General features: G+C 39.7%; 1 protein-coding gene across 5 annotated transcripts in view; it reads right to left on the reverse strand.

The window, feature by feature from the left end:
* Positions 1-21,297, reverse strand: part of PRCP (prolylcarboxypeptidase) — a 77,476-nt gene extending 56,179 nt beyond the window's left edge. The window contains exons 1-2 of one of the 5 annotated variants that reach the window (XM_032393522.1): positions 21,256-21,297; positions 19,986-20,168 (exon numbers count right to left, since the gene is read on the reverse strand). In XM_032393522.1, the coding sequence (XP_032249413.1) occupies positions 19,986-20,153 (168 nt within the window). In that variant the 5' untranslated portion in view covers positions 20,154-20,168; positions 21,256-21,297. The other 4 variants (XM_032393524.1, XM_032393525.1, XM_032393523.1 and 1 more) reach the window with 4 other exon arrangements.
* Positions 21,298-21,754: the final 457 nt, after the last annotated feature.

Here is a 21,754-nt window from a genome sequence, read left to right on the forward strand (position 1 = left end):
CACTGGGGAGGGTATGTGTTCTGGTAAGCGCTGTGAATTGTGCAAGATTGTTGAATCTCAGATCTGTACCTCTGAAACAAATAACGCAATATATGTTAAGAAAGAAAAAAAGAAGAAGAAGAATGTAGCAGGAGGGGAAGAACGAAGGGGGGGAAATCGGAGGGGGAGAAGAACCATGAGAGACGATGGACTCTGAAAAACAAACTGAGGGTTCTAGAGGGGAGGGGGTGGGAGGATGGGTTAGCCTGGTGATGGGTATTGAGGAGGGCACGTTCTGCATGGAGCACTGGGTGTTATGCACAAACAATGAATCATGGAACACTACCTCTAAAACTAATGATGTAATGTATGGGGATTAACATAACAATAAAAAAATTAAAAAAAAAATAGATGCAGAAAAAGCATTTGACAAAGTACAACATCCATTCTTGATAAAAATCCTCAACAAAGTAGGTTTAGAGAGAACACACCTCAACAGAATAAAGGCCATATATGAAAAACCCACAGTTAACATCATACTCAATGGGGAAAAACTGAGAGCTTTGCCCCTAAGGTCAGGAACAAGACAAGAATGTCCACTCTCACCATTTTTATTCAACATAGTACTAGAAGTCCTAGCCACAGCAATCAAACAACAAAAAGAAATAAAAGGCATCCAAATTGATAAGGAAGAAGTAAAACTTTCACTATTTGCAAATGACATGATTCTATATATATAAAAAACCCTAAAGACTCCCCCAAAACAACTACTAAAACTGATAAATGAATTCAGTAAGGTCACAGGATACAAAATCAATATACAGAAACCCCCTGCATTTCTATACATTAATAATGAAGTCATAGAAAAGGAAATTAAGAAAACAGTCCCATTTAAAATTGCATAAAAATAATTTTTAAAAACTAAGAATAAACTTAACCAAGGAAGTTAAAGACCTATACTCTGAAAACCATAAAACATTGATGAAAGAAATAGAAGATGACACAAACTAATGGGAAGATATTCCATGCTTATGAATTAGGAGAACAAATATTGTTTAAATGTCCATGGTACCTAAAGAAATCTACAGATTTACTGCTATCCCTATCAAAATACCAACAGCATTTTTCACAAAACTAGAACAAATAATCCTAAAATTCATATGGAACCACAAAAGATTCTGAATAGCCAAAACAATCTTGAAAAAGAATAACAAAACTGGGGGGTATCACAATCCCAAATTTTAAGATATACTACAAAACTATAATAATCAAACCAGTATGGTACTAGCACAAAAGCAGACACATATATCAATGGAACAGAATAGAGAACCCAGAAATAAACCCACAATTATATGGTCAATTAATCGTCGACAAAGGAGGAAAGAATATCCAATGGGAAAAAGTCAGTCTCTTCAACAAATGGTGATGGGAAAACCAGAAGTCTCTTCAACAATGCTGTTGGGAAAACTGTACAGCTATATGCAAAAGAATGAAACTGGACCACTTTCTTAGATCATACACAAAAATAAACTCAAAATGAATTAGAGATCTAAATGTGAGACCTAAAACCATAAAAATCCTAGAAGAGAGCACAGGCAGTGATTTCTCTGGCATCAGTCATAGCAATATCCTTCTAGATTTGTCTACTATGGCAAGGGAAACAAAAGCAAAAATAAACTACTGGGACTACATAAAAATAAAAAGCTTCTGCACAGCAAAGGAAACAATCAACAAAACTAAAAGGCAACCTACTGAATGGAAGAAGATATCTGCAAATGACATATCCAATAAAGGGTTAGTATCTAAAGTACACAACTCAACACCCAAAAAACAAATAATACAATTTAAAAAAGGCAGAAGACATGAACAGACATTTCTCCAAAAAAGACATCCTGATGGCCAAAAGACACATGAAAGGATGCTCAATATCACTCATCATCAAGGAAATGCAAATCAAGACCACAAGGAGATATCACCTCACACCTGTCAGAATGACTAAAATCAAAAACACAAGAAACAAGTGATGCTGAGCATGTGGAGAAAAAGAAACCTTCGTGCACTGTTAGTGGGAACGCAAACTGGTGTGGCAACTGTGAAAAACAGTATGGAGGGTCCTCAAAAAATTAACAATAGAATTACTATATGATCCAGTAATTCCATTACTGAATATTTACCCAATGAATACAAAAACACTAATTCAAAAAGATGTATACACCCCAATGTTTATAGCAGCATTATTTACTATAGCCAAGTTATGGAAACAACCCAAGTGTCCGTGGATAGATAAATGGATAAAGAAGAGTTGGTGTATATATACAATGGAATATTACTCAGCCATAAAAAGACTGGAATCTCGCCATTTGCAACAATATGGATGGATCTAGACAATATAATATTAAGTGAAATAAGTCAGAGAAAAACCAACATCATATGATTTCACTCATATGTAGAATTTAAGAAACAAAACAAATGAACAAAGAAAAAAAGAGGCAATCAAGAAAACAGAGAACAAACTGATGGTTGCCAGAGAGGAGGATGGGTGCAACAGGTGAAGGGAATTAAGAGTACACTTACTGACATGGGCACTAGAATTGTTGAATCACCTGAAATCTAAAATTGTACACCTGAAACTAATATAACACTGTGTGCTAATTATACTAGAATTGAAATAAAGAAAAAGGAAATGAATGTATATCATTCCTATGTGCTCTTGCAAAAAAAAAAAAAACAAAACGGTAATAATAAAGCACAAAAAAACAAAAACCAAAAAATTCTGAAAGGAATGATTTAACTATCAAGGGAAAATTTCTAAGACTGTTAAGAGATACCAACTGCCTTCTCCCCCAAACAGAATCATCTTCCTACAATAGGAAGTAGTTTTCACCACGCAATTCTCCCTCCTCCGAAATCTTGTGTTTTATATATATAGATATCTATATATATCTATATGCTATATCTATATTATATCTCTATATTACATTCACCCTATAGTAAAGATTTTTGCTTCCAGGCCTTACCTCTCCATTATATGAGAAACATTCATCTTTATAGGATCCATATAGTCTAGATTAGTGTTTCATAAGAAGGAGGTTGTGATCCATTCATGGTTATAAATTCAAGTTAGTGGGTCACAGTCAGCATTTCCTTCAAACAAAATTACATGCTATTCAGCAACCTGGCTACAGAATTTTAAATTATGTCAATCAGGAAATTTTAAAACTCTAAGTGTCCTGAACTATTATGACCCTGTGAGGATATGAATTCTAGGGCATGTTTGCTTCCTGCTTGAGAGATAACTGCCTGCTAAATCACATTCTAAGATGTAATTACAGTTCAGGCAACAAGAGCCATTTCACAAAGTTAATGTAGAGTTAACGAATGTTACAGACAGCAAGTACTAGCGGAGCCCAGGGAAGGATAGCTCTTACTAGGCTGGGTCAACTGGGGAAGGTTTCCCTGAGGAGGTGGGCTTTAAGCAGGGCCCAGTAAAGGCCTGGACTGGAAAAGAGGAGGGGAGAAAAAACCATAGTGCCAGCTGGCCTGGCCTGAGGCTGACAGAACAAAGGGACTGAAGAGGCTATTGTAATAGTTTAGCTTGGAATTGTGTGGGTTTATAAAAGCTAGTAACCCTGGAAATGCAAAGGAAGGGGCATAAAGTAGGAAGGAATCATGGAAAAGTCTTGGTGGCTAATTGGACTTTGGTATAGAGGTGAAGGTGAAGGACTCCGATGATTCCAAAATACTCTAATCCTGGGTGACCAGGAGGAGATTAGTGCCATTGACAGTAATGTGAAAAAAAAAATCCAAGGAGTTTTAGAAGGGAGTATTATGTAATGACATTAATATTTTTTATAAAAGTTTAACTTGCTTTGAACACCCATACCTCTCAGTTACACCTAACTATCCATATGAGGGATACTAACCAGTTTAAGCAGCATCCTATTCTTAAGGCACCCACTACTTGGAAAAACCAAGGCTGATACTCAGCCAGTTATTAAAATATTGAAATCCTTCTATACCGGTTAGCAAATAATTATCTCAGCACCTTGAGTGCTGCCCACCCCCACTCTATGCCCACCCATCCTACTGTCTCAGTTCCTTCTCCAGACCTCAGGTCTAAAGAACTAACCCGTGGCAGTATAAAAGGCCTCAGCTCTATGATCAGCTTCTCTTCTAATTGGGCAGTGTGTATGCCATATTGATAGTACTAGGCAAAATATAATAAAAGCAAGTGTTAACAGCATTCAGAAAAGGGAATAATCACCTCAGCTTGGGCCAGTTATTCATTTAAACAACTGTTGAGGGTGTACACTGTAGATACACTGATAGGTGTTGTCCCAGCAGCCAGGCTGCTCACATCCTAATACAGAAAACAACATATAAACAAATCACTGCAATCCAGAGTAGTAGTAAAAAAGAAGTATTTATAAAGTGCAGTGGAAGGCACAAAGGGGATATTAGTCAATACACAGCCTGGGAAGAGAAACAAAGCAGTCCCATAAAGTTTCACAGAGGTGATATAAGACCTGAGCCGTGAAGGATGGACAGGAGTGCCAGGCAGAGAAAGGAGGAAGATAAACCATTCCAAGCAGAGAGATACCGGTACTGTATGAGCCACATCCCAGCACAGTGTGTACAAAACAATGAAATGACCAATGTGTAATGCCTGGCACACAGTGTCAATAAGAAATAACAAAATATTAGAGATTCTTTTCTAGCAGAGTTATTTCTCTGATTATGTTTTTAAAGGCTGATCCTAAAATCCATTTGTTTTGTCTAAGCCTATACAAGCTGAACGAGGGATAGGGCAATCAAAATATCCTGGAAGGCATGGGTGAGGCAGTTGGGAATTTAAAAATTAAGCACATGGAATTCACAAATCAACTAGAGTTGTCTGCACATCTTAGATGTGTGTAAGCAAAGATGAAACAAGGACAGTGAATTAATTGGGAATGTGAAACAGGAGCAAAAAAACAACAGAAGACCTCACTACTTTTCCAATTAACAAAGAAGGGCTTCCTGGAGGGGAATATTTTTTAACAGAAGGAAACAAGCAAGTGCTAAACAGGCCAGATGCCTTGAAGACTCAAGAAGTATTTAAAGAATAAATCTTCAGAGGAAGACCAATAGGCAAGAGTAAATGTATGTATATGCTTGTCTGGAGTGTGAAATGGAGAAAGATCATCTAGAGAACAGAGATTATAGAAAAATGACTATAAATTCAAACTAATAAAAGGGTTTGGCAATGTTAAAAATTTAACTGCAAAAAGCCCTTCTGGAAATCTTTAAAAACCATGATCCATTTTTTTGGAGAGTAACTTCCCCGGCATCTTAGCCAACATTCATTTCATCATGTTACACTCAAATTCTTCAGAGATGAACCAAAGCACTGGGGGTATGTAACAGCAAGAAGCTCTTTTATACCTTGCCTAATGTTGGATATTTGCATTTTATGTTTTCAATAACACAGAACATGACATGCAGGGTCATTCTATCAGCACAGCTCTACGTGTACAAAGCTTGGTACTGCAGCCTCCCAGACCCACAGATGAATGAGACCCAACGTTGCTGCCTTTGAAGAGATCACAGAGAGGTGGTCAGCAAATAGTAATTACCTTCTCTTTTAAACTACGGTCATTTTCTAGAAATCAGACTACATAAAAGGCAAACAGAAAGCCTGTTTTGGTCTGCACTAGCCACACCAGTCCTTGTCATTTAAAGCCAATTGTTTAAGAGAAAGGAGGAATCTTAGGCCAAGGAGAAGGGAGTCATCACCACTGCTTTCAGAAATTGTTGTATGAGCTGCTCCCTCGAAGGAAGAGGCCATCAGTGCTCAGGAAGTGACGGAGGTTTCCGGCAGTTTTAAAGGATAGTGTCTGCAGTGTGACCCACGGTTCAAACTGTATAAAAATAAGAATTCACTGACAAATGATAACAAGTACTTCCTCACTTTCCTATCGGCTGAATCAGAGCCATTGTTTGGGTTGTAGTTCTTGTTTAAATTAGGTTATTAAATCACAATGATGCAGGCCAAAAATGCTAGTCATAAGCCATCAGGAAAACTTATCAAAAATACCAGTGTCAAGGTTTAAGTGCACATACACACACTTTTGCACTAATAAAATCTGATCAGTACCAAGGGTATCTTTCAAAAACTTTGTTTTTTCTCTCCTGAAAACCACAAAGGAATGATCTGTAAGGTAGCAAAAAGAGAAAGGAATTTGCAGACAGATCTGAGTTTGAATGCCAACGCTGCCATCTATTAGAGCTATTCGAATTTGAACAAGTTACTTCATGTCTGTGGGCTTGTTTTCTTATATGTAAAATGAAAAAAAAAACAGTACCTATCTCAGAGGGGTCTTTTTTTTTTATTTTAAGTAGGCTCCACACCCTCAGCATGGAGCCCAACGCCTTAATTCACCCCCCTGAGTGGTGCTCTCAGACCTGAGCTGAGATCAAGATTTAGATGTTTAACTGACTGAGCCACCCAGGGCACCCCTCAGAGAGGTCTTATGATGATTAAGTAGGATAATACATGCATGCAAGTACCTAGCAAGGATCTGAAGGAAGTGAGAGCTTGATGTGTTACTAGTATATTTTGTAGAGCATGTTTTATTAGCATGCACCTCCTAAATCTGAAACCACTGCCAAATACACGCAAAAACATACACAAGATATATGTTTACTATTACTACTTATGAGGAAGAAATTGTCACATAAAACTTTTTTAAAAGATTTCATTTATTTATTTATTTATTCATTTATTTATTGAGAGAGAGCATATGCACGGCTATGCACGCACACACGCACACACACACACACACACACAAAAGTGCAGTTTGGGGGAGGGGCAGAGGGAGAAAGAGACTCTCAAGAAGACTCCGGCTGAGCACAGAGCCCGAAGCAGGGATGCATCTCACCATCCTGAGATCAGGACCTGAGCCAAAATCAAGAGTTGGACACTCAACCAACTGAGCCACCCAGGTATCCCAGTGATATAAAACTTTAGCAAAAAAAAAAAAAAAACACAAAAAACAAAAAAACTTTAGCAATTTGTTCCAACTTTTTGCTTACAACAATATGACCTTGCAAAGCAAAATTAAAAAAAAGAAAATTTGCAGTTATCATGAAACTGAAAACAGCAACAAGGCAATGACTTGGTGACAGTGAAAGTCTCTAACACACTAAATATCACATGGCCTGGTATGTGATATGTTTTTGCTTCTGATTTTTTTTTTTAATTTTTATTTATTTGACAGAGAGAGAGAGACAGTGAGAGAGGGAACACAAGCAGGAGGAGTGGGAGAGGGAGAAGCAGGCTTCCTGCTGAGCAGGGAGCCTGATGCGGGGCTCAATCCCAGGACCCTGGGATCACGACCTGAGACGAAGGCAGACGCTTAACGACTGAGCCACCCAGGTGCCCCTGCTTCTGACTTTCTATCCAGTGCTGTGACAGACAGTGCAATATACCTTTAGTTACACATTCATCACTATATGAATTATGTAGCTTTGAGGAAAGGTACAAATCACAAAAATAAAAGGTGACTGAATATCTTATTTCTAAAGAATTTTAAAATAATCTGTAGCATCACTTTCATCACCCCATATGCTGAAGATTCTGAATCCACATCTCAAAGGACTGCTTATTTCCTCTTGGGGATCAGAATAATATAATTAGACTCATGGTTCAAATAGCCAGGTTTCTCGTAAAAGTAGTTAAAGAGATTAGCTTAAATTTTCAGTTTAATATCCTTTAAAATGATAATACTTTATTAAACTGAAGAATAATACTATCATTCTAAGCACCATGTTTAAAGATGAGACCACTAGGGGCGCCCGGGTGGCTCAGTTGGCTGAGCATCCGACTCTCGATTTCGGCTCCACTGGCGTCATGATCTCAGGGTCCTGGAATCGAGCCCCATAAGGGGAGCCTGCTTCTCCCTCTCCTTCTGTCCCTCCCTCCGCTGGTTCTCTCTCACTCACACGCACTCTCTCTCTTGCTCTCTCTCGCTCCCTTTCTCTCTCTCTAAAATAAATAAAATCTTTAAAAAAAAAAGATGAGGCCACTATCCAGGCTTTCAGAGAAAACAAATACATAGGTATGTTTACCTGAACTTGACTTTCTAATCAAGGTAGACTTTCAAAAGCAAGTGCCAAATGGTGACCTCTGTTCCTTTGAGTTAGTGGAGAAAAGAGGAACATTTAAATGAATAGAAGATGAATATATAGCAGTAACTAATTCATGCAGCATAGATGAGCAACATTTACATGAACTTTAATTAACTTATTCCAAGCCAAATTTTGTACACAGATTGTTGGGAAAGCTTAAAAAGGAGGATTCCCTAATGAAACTAGGGTAAACTGTACTGAGCACCAAATTTAAGGGGACAATTTCTAAAGCAGTGACCTCACTCCTGCCCCACCAATTTAGTCTCCTCCTTTATTTCTTGGAGAATACCTTTTTGTGATCATCAGTGGAGGTCTCTTGACATCCTTTACTCTACAATGTATACAGCCCTCCAAAAAGATCTCATAGTGTGTATCTTAGAAGTTTTCATAGTCCCCTTCTGTTGTTAACATGGTCCATTATTTAAAGTGCATTCATTTAAAAGCCTTCTTTTTGAAACACAAAAGCCAAGTCAGAAGAAAGTTCTGTATTGTTAAAACCTCCATTATGATTTTTTTTTCTCTCCAAAATTATCCAGCCTGGTGTTAGGGAATTGACTTTATTACTGTCTAATCTGGAATTCCTTAACAAATGTGACTTCCACACTATCTCTAATTTAGACCACAAATTACACAATCTTCTGTCTATTCCAGAAATACAGCTAGTACAGAAGCAACATAGATCAAGGGCTCTGATGTCAACAGAGCTCATTTTAAATCCTGGCACTATCATTTATCAGCTATGTGATAATGGATATATCACTTTACCTCTGAGCCCTTTATTTTTTTATAAAAAAGATGTAGTACCTCCTTGCAGGGTGGAAGATAATATATTAAGAGCACTTAGGCTGTACCTGTCACAAGGTGAATGCATTTACTCTGGGGAGCAGAGCAGGGCTTTGCCCCTTACCACTTCAACACCAAGTTATGTTCTTAAAGTCAATGAAAGATTCAGAGAAGGAATACCATGCATGTGCCAATGGAAATAGTAATAATACTGACCTCGTACTGTTGAGTGCCCACCTCTTGCCTCATAGAGTCTGACCCCCTGTCCCAGTATTACTGAACTTTCAGTTCCCCCAACATGGACTGCTCTTTCCTACCTTAGGATACACCCTCTCCCTGGGCAGAAATCTCAATCATCTCCCTTCTCCTGGCTAACTCCTATTTAGCTTCCCAGTCTCTACTTTGATACCATTGCTGCCTATAGGATTCTCTAATATACAAGACTCAGGACTCCATTGTAGATCCCACAACAAACTACTTCCTTAAAGCACACATTGTCACACTTGTAATTACTTATCACTATGTTCTTTCCCACTAAACTGTAAACTTCATGAGGTCTGTCTTTGCTTTCCACTTATCCCCAGCTATTAACATAGTGTATGGCACATTGGAAGAGTTCAATAAATATTTCTGGATGAACATACAATTGTGCTTCTTTACTGTATGTTAGATATCATATCTACTGTAATAGAATGATACTTCATTGTATCATATAACCACCTTGCAGAGCTGTTCAGAGAAAGCTCCTAAAGAAATCTGACTTTAATAAATCTGTCTTTTCTTAACCCATGTGGGCATCCCCACAACATGAACAACAAGAAAGAGAACATCATGAGCTTGACAGAGATAGGACAGCTGACCCTCTCCAGGTGCAGCACTGTGTGGCAACTTGGAACTGACATATGTACATAATAGAAAGTAAGGATTTACAAATATACATAGTTAATTGGCTTCCTTTTGCAAATGAACCATAAAAAGTACTGCCTTTACCTTAGCTCTCTAATAAATATGGGCAGTACACAAATGCCACAGAAGTAGGCTTTAAGGGGACATTTTTCCTAATGTCTTCATTCTTTATCCTTTCCCTGGCCCTCACCCAGACACAAAACAAAGAGCAAACTTTGCTGTACTCCCTCCCATGATTCTTTCTCTGTACATATGTGGGGAGAAGGATCAGTACAGACAACTAGCTACAGCTTCCAGATCATCAGAATAAGAGAATGTGAATAAATGGGCCTGTTTTTATTTGCCTGGCATTCTACATTGTTTCCCAAAAGGATTTTAGACAGTTGAGAATCAAATTTCCATACCGTTTCCCACCCTACACACACACACACCCTTTCCTTATCTCATTGTATAGGGAAGCAGGAGAGAGGGGGAAAGATACAGATTCAACAAACATTTGTAATGATGATACTCTAGAACTATAAAACTATGTAAAACTATGGGCAGTATGCTATGGAGTACAGATACTTACAAGATAGAGTTCCTGCTTTAAAAAGGGAGTAAGACAAGAGTACAAAAGATTTTAACACAAGGCTAGAATAAGACATGTGCCATGAGAGAAGTATAAAGACAGATCTGACTGATCACACACTTTCCAGGAGATTAAGAAACACCTCATGGAGGAGATAGGCGGTGTCTGAGATGAGGCTGAAAAAAAGGATAGGATTGATAAAGGGTGGAAGGGCATTGGGAGAGGTATTCCAGACAAAAGGAACAATGTGGGCTAAAGCATAGAAACAGGAAAAGAATGAGCATGTGTGAAGAATAGATTAGCACACTGGAAAGGTGGGTTGGGGTCACAGGGTGAAAGGCCTTGAATACTACAGGATTTTGTTCTAAATAAAGCAAACAATCAGCTGGGGTGCCTGGGTAGCTCAGTCTGTTAAGCGTCTTCCTTGGACTCAGGTCATGTTCTCAGGGTCCTGCGATAGGGCCTGGTGTCAGGCTCCCTGCTCAGTGGGGAGTCTGCTTGACCCTCTCCCTCTCCCTCTGCCCCTCCCCGTGCTTGTGCACTCTCTTGCACTCTCTCTCTCAAATAAATAAATAAAATCTCTAAAAAAAAAAAAAGCAAACAATTAGGAATCATTGCAGGCTCTGAGGAGAAGAGTGTTTGATGGGAGAAGTGATTAATGTGACCCATGGGGACTGCAGTAGAGGGCTAAATGCAGGTAGCAAGGAGGACCTTCAACCTCACATAATCCACCTTTCACTGTCCCTCACCCCATCCTCACTCCCTTCTTTACTTGGCTTAAATTTCATGGTCAATGAATAAATTACTCCCTTGCATATGCCCCTGAATCCCCATGACTCTCTCTCTCACTTTCTTTTACTGATTTGGCAAAAGGATTATCCTGGTTAAAAAGAACTCTCCACCAACTTTTCATTCATACCCAAGAAAGTAAAGGTAGCTAGAGAAACATACAGCCTATCAAATGGTCTTACTAACATGCATGAGACTTCAAAGCTGCCGGTAATCAAACTGTAAGTCCCTAGTCCATTTACTTTCCTTCTCTGCTAGAGTATTTCTGTTCTCTTTCCTCCTCACTGTCTTCATCCCCTGCTACCCTCTTCCAGCCATACTGGCCTCCTTGAGTTGTTCCTGCCAGGTATACATCTACCTTCAGGTTTTTGTACTTGCTTTTCTCTATGCCTTGAATGCTCTTGCCCCAGTGCCTAGAAGAGTGCCTTGCAAATAGTAAGAACTTAGCAAAAATAGAGTAAATGAATTTGGAAACATGTTATACATTCAAGTTTTCTATTTTGCTTTTTTCATTTATCAGTAATTCATGAACATTTCCCACATTACAAGATATACTTCAAGACCATCATTTTTAAGGCATAATAATATTTCATTTTATGGATGTACCACAAATTATTTATAATTTGGGATTGAGAAACCAGGAAATTTACAAGTGGGATATTTTGGGTGTTTCTTCCTTTGATCTTTCTGAAGCTTGATAGTTTCACCTCTAAAAATGAGCATAATATCTACCTCACAGGATTGTTTTAAAGACTGAATGTGGAATATAAATAGATACAGAGACATCAGTTTTGAAAACAGAGGCATCAGGATGTCAACTGAGTGAAAGATCATAAATCTTGGAAGCAAAAGATTAAAATATATTGTCCCTCAATAGCTTGATCAAGTCACTTAACCTCTATGAACCTCAATTAAACCAACTATTTTTAAAAGTGACTGTAATAATTAAAAGCAGGTATGTAAAAGAGTTTAAAATAATACCTGGCCCAGATAAGACAATCAATAAATGTTTATTCATTCACTGCTCATAAACAACAATGACTACTTTTCCTAAATTGTGAACCAGAATAAAAAAGATATTTAAAAAAAGATTTTTATAACTCCCCAATAACATACACATTGTCAATGCAAAAGTGTCCTTTTGATGGACACTTACAAAGCATAATTCAGATTTTTTACATAAATCTCTATATCAGTTTTGTTTCCTTTATTATGAAAAAGACAGGCAAAACAATTATTTTAAGTACTGAGTGACAGTATGAATAAATAAATTCCTTTATTAATCACATGCTTCAATGTATATACACATCAGGTCAGTGAAATCTCATGATAATGATAAGTTGAGCAAGAAAATATCAAGTAGACCAGCCTCACTTCAGGAATTTTTTTGTTTTTTTAAGATTTATTTATTCATTTCTTTATTTGACAGACAGAGAGACAGAGAGCGCAAGCAGAGGGAGCGGCAGAGGGAGAGGGAGAAGCAGGCTCTCTGCTGAGCAGGGAGCCCGATGCGGGACTTGATCCCAGGACCACAGGATCATGACCCAAGCCAAAGGCAGGTGCTTAACCACTGAGCCACCCAGGGGTGCCACCTTCAGGGATTTTTTGAAGCAATCTGTAAATTGCAGCCACATAATGCCAAGACATTACACATTTGTCAGTCCTTTTACATATTTTTCAGATACAAGCTTGAGTATATGTGACTGGAATGGCCAACAAGTATGTGAAGTCCTCCAGGATGTAATCATCTCTGCCTTCCTGGGACCTAGTCCAGTGCCTGACATATAAAAGGAAGTGGATGAACACTGAGTAGGTGGATGGGTGGGTAAGAGACTAATTGAGTGTGGTAGTCATTAATGTTGTTTTTCCTTCTAGGATCTCCAAAGTCAGTATTTTTTTGTCTCTCTGCCCTGTCCTTAGATGCAGCAATATAACCAGTTTGGGCCAAGGAATGATGAAAGGAAGTGATGTGCAATTTCCAGACTGGAGCATTTATTATTTTTCTATGTTCCTTTTTCACTGCTATGGAGATCATGAAAGTGTATGTTGAGAGAAAGCCTCCATAAGCTCCTTAGTCTCTAAGTAAATGTAATGAGGGAACCCTCTGCTCACCCCAATGGAAATACAGTTTGAGTCATATATTTTTGGGGATTTAAGTCACTAAAACTTTGGAGTTCTGCTACAGCAGCATAACCTAGCCTTATCCTGACTAGTACAATAAGCAAGGTAATGACATTTGCTTTAGAACTAGAAATTCATTACAGTTTATTTTCAGAAAAACAAAATGAGACAGATAAGCATCTTGAACATGTAACTCAACCTCTCTGTATGATCGTTCTCTCACCTATAAAGTGGAACAATAATAGCATCTACCTCATAGAACATTAAATAAATGAATGTCTAGGGCTCCTGGGTGGCTCAGTCGGTTAAGCAACTGCCTTCGGCTCAGGTCATGATCCTGGAGTTCGGGGATCAAGCCTCGCATTGGGCTCCCTGCTTAGCAAGGAGTCTGCTTCTCCCTCTGACCCTCCCCCCTCTCATGTGCTCTCTCTCTCTCTCATTCTCTCTCTCAAATAAATAAAATCTTAATAAATAAATAAATGAATGAATGTCTATTACATACTTAGAACCTAGGGCATATAAAGCTTTCAATAAACAGTAGCAGATTATTAGCATCACTAGTGCATTCAATAATTTATATACTACATATTTCATTTTATTCTCCCTCCTCTTACTCCTTATTCATTTTAATTTATAGCCAATTTTTTCCATTCAAAAAATCTTTATTAAGAACTACTATGTAGGGACACCTGGGTGGCTCTGTTGTTAGCGTGTCTGCCTTCGGCTCAGGTCATGATCCTAGAGTCCCGGGATCGAGCCCCACGTTGTCGTAGTCCGGCTCCCTGCTCAGTGGGGAGGGGAGTGTGCTTCTCCCTCTGCCTTTGCTCCTCCCCCTGCTCTCATGCTTTCTCGTTCGCTCACTCTCTCAAATAAATAAATAAAATCTTAAAAAAAAAAAAACTACTATGTAGAGGGCACTGTGCAATGCTCTAGCAATATGATGACAAATAAGATAAGACATGTCATCAAGGTCTTTTCCTTCCCTATGATTCTTTTCTCTCCAATCCACCCATAATCAAGCAAACTTTAAAATCATAAATATAAATACAGTGTTCTATGTTATACTTTGTTAATGGTAAAGCTGAGTAATATTAATTAAAAAAAAAAAAAACCTTTACATGATATGAGTCTGTGTCTAATTTAGAGTTGAGATGGAAAAACTGTTTAGGTCCGCTATGCCAAAGGCAATTAATGGCAAGGGGAAAAACAAAACTTGTACTCAAATCCCCACTGCTCCTAATACAGGGCCCTATAGACAGGAAGCACTCAGTGAACAGAATTACAGATGCATCACAGGTCATCAGATCCAATCCTCTTATCTTACATAAGAGATCTTACACTGAGATCTAGAAGTAAGCAACTTACCCAAGGTCATCCCATGAGTTAGTGACAAGTCTGATACTAGAACCCAAACTTTGAAAATGTCTTAAGTGCTTTAAAGTCCTTGCAATATGCTGCACAGAAATATAAATATGACAGTGCAAAACCTTAAAATTAATTTTTACCGAAATTATATTTTAGCATTAACTTATAAAACATCGAAAGCTATCAGAAAGATAGTGTTAGATTTAGTATTATTATAAAATAGAAAAGATATTTGCAAAAATCTAAAAGGATACATTCATTATATGTCCCCGCCGCAATTTACCAAAACGCAAAATAGCATAGAAAAAAAATAATAGAAATAGCTTCCTATGCTTTTCATTATGGATCAGTCTTGTGTGAAAGAAAATTATTTCAAACAAGGAAAAAGTTTATTTCTTTGTCTTATTTACAAGTATATTAAATTATACCCCACTGATAAAAAGGAATATATATACTATTTAAATAACTGAAAAGAGTTCATACAAATTTTCATATTTTCCAGAATAACTATTTTAGGTATGGTAAGTGATGATTTGAATATTTTATTCTGTGTGGAGAGGGGGTAAGTTAAAGCCATATATATTAAGAAACTGCAAGATAAAATAAAAATATTTATCATTTTTTGAGTAAAGTGATATATAAACTGTGCTATTAAGTCCTTTACACATATTAGCTCATTTCACAACAGATCTATGAGATGAGCAGTATAATTATCCCCATCTTGCTGATTATAAAACCAGATGCTCAGAGTAATCTGTCTGAAGTTACTCAGCTAATGGGAGAAACAGAATTTGTTCTCAAACTTGTATGGTAATCAATCTCTATCAAGTTCCTGACTCTTCATAATTTAGATCAAAGTTACTTCATCATATCTAAGGGGTGGACTACATGATCTCTAAGACCCCTTCTGGCAATGAGTCTAGGGGTAAAAACAGAAATCAATTCAGAAGTCACATAATATTTGTGACATATACTCTGGGCCTAAGAGGAAAGCCATCAATAGATGGTTCATAGAGATGAACCAATAACAAAAAGTGGAGAAGAGGGGAAAAAATAAAAAGGAGAGGAGGAGGAGAAAGATCAATATTTTACTAGACATTAGGGTCACTGTGGCATGAGTGGAAAAGGGGAACCTGGAGTAGGAACTAAAAGAACCGTAATGGATGTACATAAATAGAAATAGCTTAGCCCACTGATGTGACTGCCTCACAGCAGACAAGGAGGGAGCTGTGGGAAGGCTTTGCAGAAGTCAGTGGCCATGAGCTTAACGCTGGGTCAAGATGCAGAGTTCTAACATAAACACTGGTCAGTAGTTAAATAAGAATAGTTGAGTATAGATTACTGACCACTAAGTTTCTAGAAGAGGCATTACCACAACTGTCATGCATTTGGATCAATCTGAAATGCTAACACTATGGGGATTGTGGTTTTAGGACAGATTGGGGAAGAAACCAGCATTTACTCTATTATGTTCCTTAAGTTCCTACCATCTCCCAGGCACTATGCATGTGCTTTCATGTGTTACCATATTTAACCCTCACAACAACATTGGTAGAAGTAATGGTTAATTTTATCTGTCAACTTGGCTGGGCTACAGTGCCCATATATTCGATCAAACATTCTGGATGTTTCTAGGAAGGTGTTTTTTTGGAAAAGATTAATATGTAAATCAGTGGACTTTGAGTAAAGCAGATTTACCCTCTATAATGTGAATGGGTCTCATCCAACCAGGTGAAAGCCTGAATAGCAAAAAAGACTGACCTCTCCTGATCAAGAAGGAATTATGCAAGCAGGCTCTCTTTGGACTCAAACTGCAACTCTTCTCTGGGTCTCCAGCCTGCCAGTCTACCCTGTAGATTTTGAACTTACCAAGCCTCCATAATCATATGAACTAATTCCTTAAAATAAATGAATCTCTGTGAAAAGAGGGATACACACACACAGAAACACATTCTTTTGGTTCTGTTTCTCTAGAGAACTCTAATACAGTAAATATTGTTTCCTAGTAACACAGGAAAATGAGAGCCTCAAAGGACCCATTCTCTTTTCCCACTACATCACACAGTAAAATGCCCTCAGGACTCACATTCTACTCTGAGGGGCTAGGGTGGGAGTTGGAGGGTAATGAGAAGAAGGGAAAAACCTTGTAACCACAAGCCATAGATTCCAAGGAGCCCCTTACAACCCTGGCATCACACATGTACCCAAAGCCCGGATGTAACCAAGTGATGTACTATCCTTTGTCTGGTCTCCTGGTTCAGTTACTTTGGATAAAAGAAACCAAATAAAAAAAATATTCCTACTAAATCAACAACCTTTGAAGACTTTGAAAGAAGGGGAAAAATAATTAGTGAAGAATAGAAGTAAAAAATGAAAAGAAAAATAAAAAATAACGTGTCAATTAAATGATGGTAGACTTTGCTTTGTTTAGGCTTTTTTTTGGATAGTCATTCATTCACTCCCTCAACAAATAATCATTTTGTACTTTATATTTTTTATGGGCTCTTCTAGGTACTGGAGAGTGCTATCTAGCTATAGGGGACACATATAAAATAGTAAGTGTGCAGAGTGAAAAAAAAAAACAACTAAGTTGCCGTGAAGTCAAGAAGGCTTCACAGAAGAGGTGACATTTCAGCTGGAATACGGGTATGAGTTTAATTTGGGGAGAAGAGAGCGATATTCCAGACAGAATTTCCAACACTGTAAAATTCAATTGAGTCTATGTTCTATGTTGCTAAAAGTGTACGTGTGTGTTGAGGAGTGAAGGGGAGGGAAAGGGCCATGGGCTAAGCCTTTATACCTATACCATTCATGGAACTTATGTGCTTATAAGGACAGCTGGGAATGGCTTGGTCAACTGGACAGATATAACTACAGATAAAGAAAATCATTACAAAGGTTGATAAAAATTCAACCTTGAATAAAAACCGAGCCTTACAATTCTAATTATGATGTCTATTATCAAAAGGCACAAAAGTATTTCATGTCCTCTAACTAAAAAAAAATGGAAGTTGAGTTTATACAGACATAGTCAGTCCCAACTAAAAATCTATGGTCCAAAATTGGCAACTACTATAATCATTATTATGTAATAAATACATATGTGGAAGTTTTCTCAAAAAAATGAAATAAAACTCAATTGGAGTTGATGTAAGGAAAATTATTACTATAGTAATAAACATATATGTGGAATCTGTGTCCTAAAATATAAACTAAGCCAGAGGGCAAAAGGTGACTGAGTAAAGTCAGATTTAGCAAATGAACAAAAATGGAAAAAGAACTGATCTTAAACTATATTTCTAAATAGTTACGTGGTCAAGGAAGGAATGTATAATGAAGGAATATAAATTAAGGGCTCACAGATCATTTGGTCTCTTCCCCCCTTTTGTTCTCCCTTTTCTGCTGATAGTTCTCTTTTTCGTCGTTTCTTTTTTTTGAGAGAGAGAGCACAAGTACATGTGCACAACTGTGGGGAGGGAACAGAGGGAGAGGGAGAAAGAGGATCTTAAGCAGGCTCCATGCTCAGCTGGGAGCCTAATGTGGGGCTCGATCTCACCACCCTGATATCAAGATCTGAGCCAAAATCAAGAGTGGGACACTTAACCAACTGAGCCACCCAGGCTGTGCCCCTTCATCACGTTTAAAGAGATTTCAGAGATCCTCATTCCAATAGTTCCCCTTCAATTTTACTGTGCCAATAAAACTCTGCAAATAATCCTCTACAAAATCCCAATATATGAAACAGACCAAAGCATAATGCTCAGGCTCAAAGTTATTTCAGGGAGAGAGGGGTTACTGGAGCACCCTAACTTGGCCACCACTTGGGCCTTTACCCACCAACCCCCTGAGACAGCTCCCTAAAAAGCCCTTAATTTTCCTCAGTAGAGTGTGTAATATGCTGTTCCTTGTTCAACCCTCTCAATTTACAAATGAAGAAATGGTACCCTAGAGAGTTAATTTAAGTAAGTTGTCTGAGAAAAAGTCCCCTGTTTCCTGGTACCTCTGCTGAAATAAAATATTTTCTCTTCCTCATAAACTGTAATTTAAATTTCTGGGTTAAAAACAATTTCTTGCATGTTACAAATTCATGCAATCCCTCTATCAAAATTCAAAATTCAGGGCCAAATACTCTGCTGGGGACTTGTCATCTGTTTTCATTTAACCATCACCAAATCCCCAGATCAAGAAACTGGGTTGATTTTTTTTTTTAAGATTTTATTTATTTACTTGACAGAGATAGAGAGAGCATGCAAGCTAGAGAGAGCACGAGCAGAGGAGGAGGAGAGGGAGAGGAAGAAGCTGACTCCTCACTGAGCAGGAAGCCCTACTCGATCCTAGGACCCCGGGATCATGACCTGAGCCTAAGGCAGACGCTTAACCGACTGAGCCACCTAGGCGCCCCAAGAAACTGGGTTCAGAGAAGTACTCTTTCCCAAGGTCACAGAGCTAGCAGAGTGGAATGCTGTTCTACTTGACTCCAAAAGCCAAACCTCAGACTCTTGCATTCTTTCTAAATCCACACCTTTCCCTAATCTTTGCCTATCTTTATACAGGCTCCCAGAAATACAGAACTGTAAGAGATCCTGTCATTTTACACAAGATGTACTTTTCTATCCACTTGTCAGAAGAGTGCCTCATGCTTCAGCCAAGCACAAAGGCATCAAGCCTATTTTAAAATTCTAAACTCAAGCTTCAGAACCGTAGAGATGCTAACCCCCACCCTCAAATCTTGACTTTCTTCTACAACTTCCTCTATAAGCATGGGCTACACATATGTTCAGTCTTATGGAGAATAGGAATGCTTAAAAACTCTTAATCAAAGGGCTACAAAATCAACTTTGAGCTAAGCAAGAGATGACAGGCTGGCGTTTTAGGTTGAATACTAAATACTACCTAGTAAGATATTGGAAATGTGTATTTAGAGGCTGCTTAGGGACAAAGGATGACTGTCACCACGGAGTAGGAGGCAGAGTTGGCATTAAATAATTTTCATTTGACGGAGGGTCAGGGGAATTTGAATTAGGGCATCCTCTGGGAGAAGAAGTTGAAGTGACTGTCATAGCCAATTACAGAAGAGAGTGTGGAATCAGGATTGATACTAAATTATTGGTAACGGGAGGAGAGATTTTAAATAGAACTGAGACTTGATGCACCCTCTGGAAGCTGTGAGCCAAAGATCAGACAAGTCCTAGGCATTAGGGGTCTGAAATTCCGGGTGGGTTACGGCGCCTAGGCTCGGGTCTATTAGGCCGGGGACTTCGAAACCCCAGTCGTCCCCCACGCCCACCCTGCCCCGCCTTACCTTCTGTTGGATGTAGTGAATCGAGTACTTCTTGGCAACAGCACCGCGGGATGTGAAACTGGTTGACCAACGCAGGCTGCTGAGGGCCTTCATGGCCGGCGGTACACGGATGGCGGCCCCAGGCGTCAGGAAAGCCAAGAGCAGGAGCAGGACGGTGGGACGCCCCATGGCTCAGGCTGCCGGCTGCAGTGCGGGTGGGAGCGAGACCGGCAGATGCCGGGAGCTAGACCCGAGCCCAGCCCGCAGCTCCGCCCACCGCAGATAAGCTCCTCCCCGGTGAAACCCAAACCCGCTCCGCCCGGCAGCAACACCGCCTAAACCTGGTCACCCAAACCACACCTCCCCCGACCCCGAGGGTGCCGCAACTTTTCATGTTCCTCTCGTGCAGTCCCCTCTTTAGAGTCCAGCTTCACTGCGGTCACAGGCCAAGTCGACCCTTACCATCCCAGGACCCCCTCCTACGTGACCGCCGGAATCCCATCCTTTCCTAGAGCGCTCCACAAGCCCCCCTTTCCTGCCATTCCCTGTCCGCTTCAATTCCATTGCCACACCCATTGCCCTCCGCAAACCCCATATAATGATAATAATAATAGCTACCATGACAATTTCTTGAGCGTTCTCTACATGTCACTATATCGCTAGGCATAATGGCACACACATCAACTCATCTAACTTAAGCATCACAGCAATCTGTGTGTCGTGAATGATTGCTACTCCCATTTACAGAGGAGGAAACTGAGGCCCCGAGAGAGGTGTAGGGACTTGCACTGGGTCACTCAGGAGGCAGGGGTGCAAGCTCCGCAAACCGCTCGGTCTGGCTCCTTGCACCCCACTTCCATTAAGTCAGCCAACCACTTCCTGTGGTACTCTGTTCATGGATCACCCCAAACATCCGTGTTGCCCACATAATCCATCCCTTAACTGGAGTCGCCGGGGCCCAGAGAGCCCCCGAATCCCGTTAGGTCCTGGTCCCTTCTTCCAGGATACGCCCCCTTTCTTCACCCGGCTCGGGGTAGCCCGCTTCAGGCCCCGCTTCCACACCCCCTTCTGTCTTCACCGCGCCACCAACCCCTTTGCCCAGCTTCCACTCCTCCTTCCAGTCACCCTGCTGAACCCAGACTGGAGGGGCGCTACCACCCCTTCCTGGGATCCCTACGCTACCCCCAAAACCAACTTTATAGACTGTGCCACTACTCCACCAGAGAAGAACATTCGCCAAACCCTGTCTCTACCCACAGTTTGACGAAAATGGTCGTTCCCAAAAACTCACAGAATGCAGTGTTCAATCTCCACCCTCGGCGGCGCCTTCTTCTGATTGGCTGTGAGGAACCACTGCCAAAACGTCACTTCCGGCGGAAAAGGACGCGGGAGATTCGATTGGAAGGCGCCTGGCTTGTCGCGAAGTCCTGGGGGTCTGTGCCACCGAGCGTCGCCCGGGCAGGTCTCGGTCTTCTGCCTCAGGTGAGGAACTGTGGGAAGAGATTCTCGAGAAGCGCAAAGGGCGAGACTCCTAACGAGGTCCTCAGTGTCGTTATAAATGAGAATTAGAGCATTCTATGTTGTTTTTTTCAGGAGTTAGTCTTTTCTGTAAAAGGGTCCTGGGACTAAAGAGGGAAAAGGTCAGTCATTTAAATGTTAGGCAGCGCTGTTGATAGAGTTCAGAGAGCGTTTACTCAACATTTACTACGCCATCGAGCTAGATGTGGGTGGGTGTCTGAAACCGGTAATAGAAAGAGGAAAAGCACTACTCCAGCTTTTGAGGTGCTCAG

This window comes from Phoca vitulina, unplaced genomic scaffold (genome assembly GCF_004348235.1).
Source record: "Phoca vitulina isolate PV1807 unplaced genomic scaffold, GSC_HSeal_1.0 scaffold74, whole genome shotgun sequence".
In the NCBI taxonomy this organism is placed as follows: domain Eukaryota; kingdom Metazoa; phylum Chordata; class Mammalia; order Carnivora; family Phocidae; genus Phoca; species Phoca vitulina.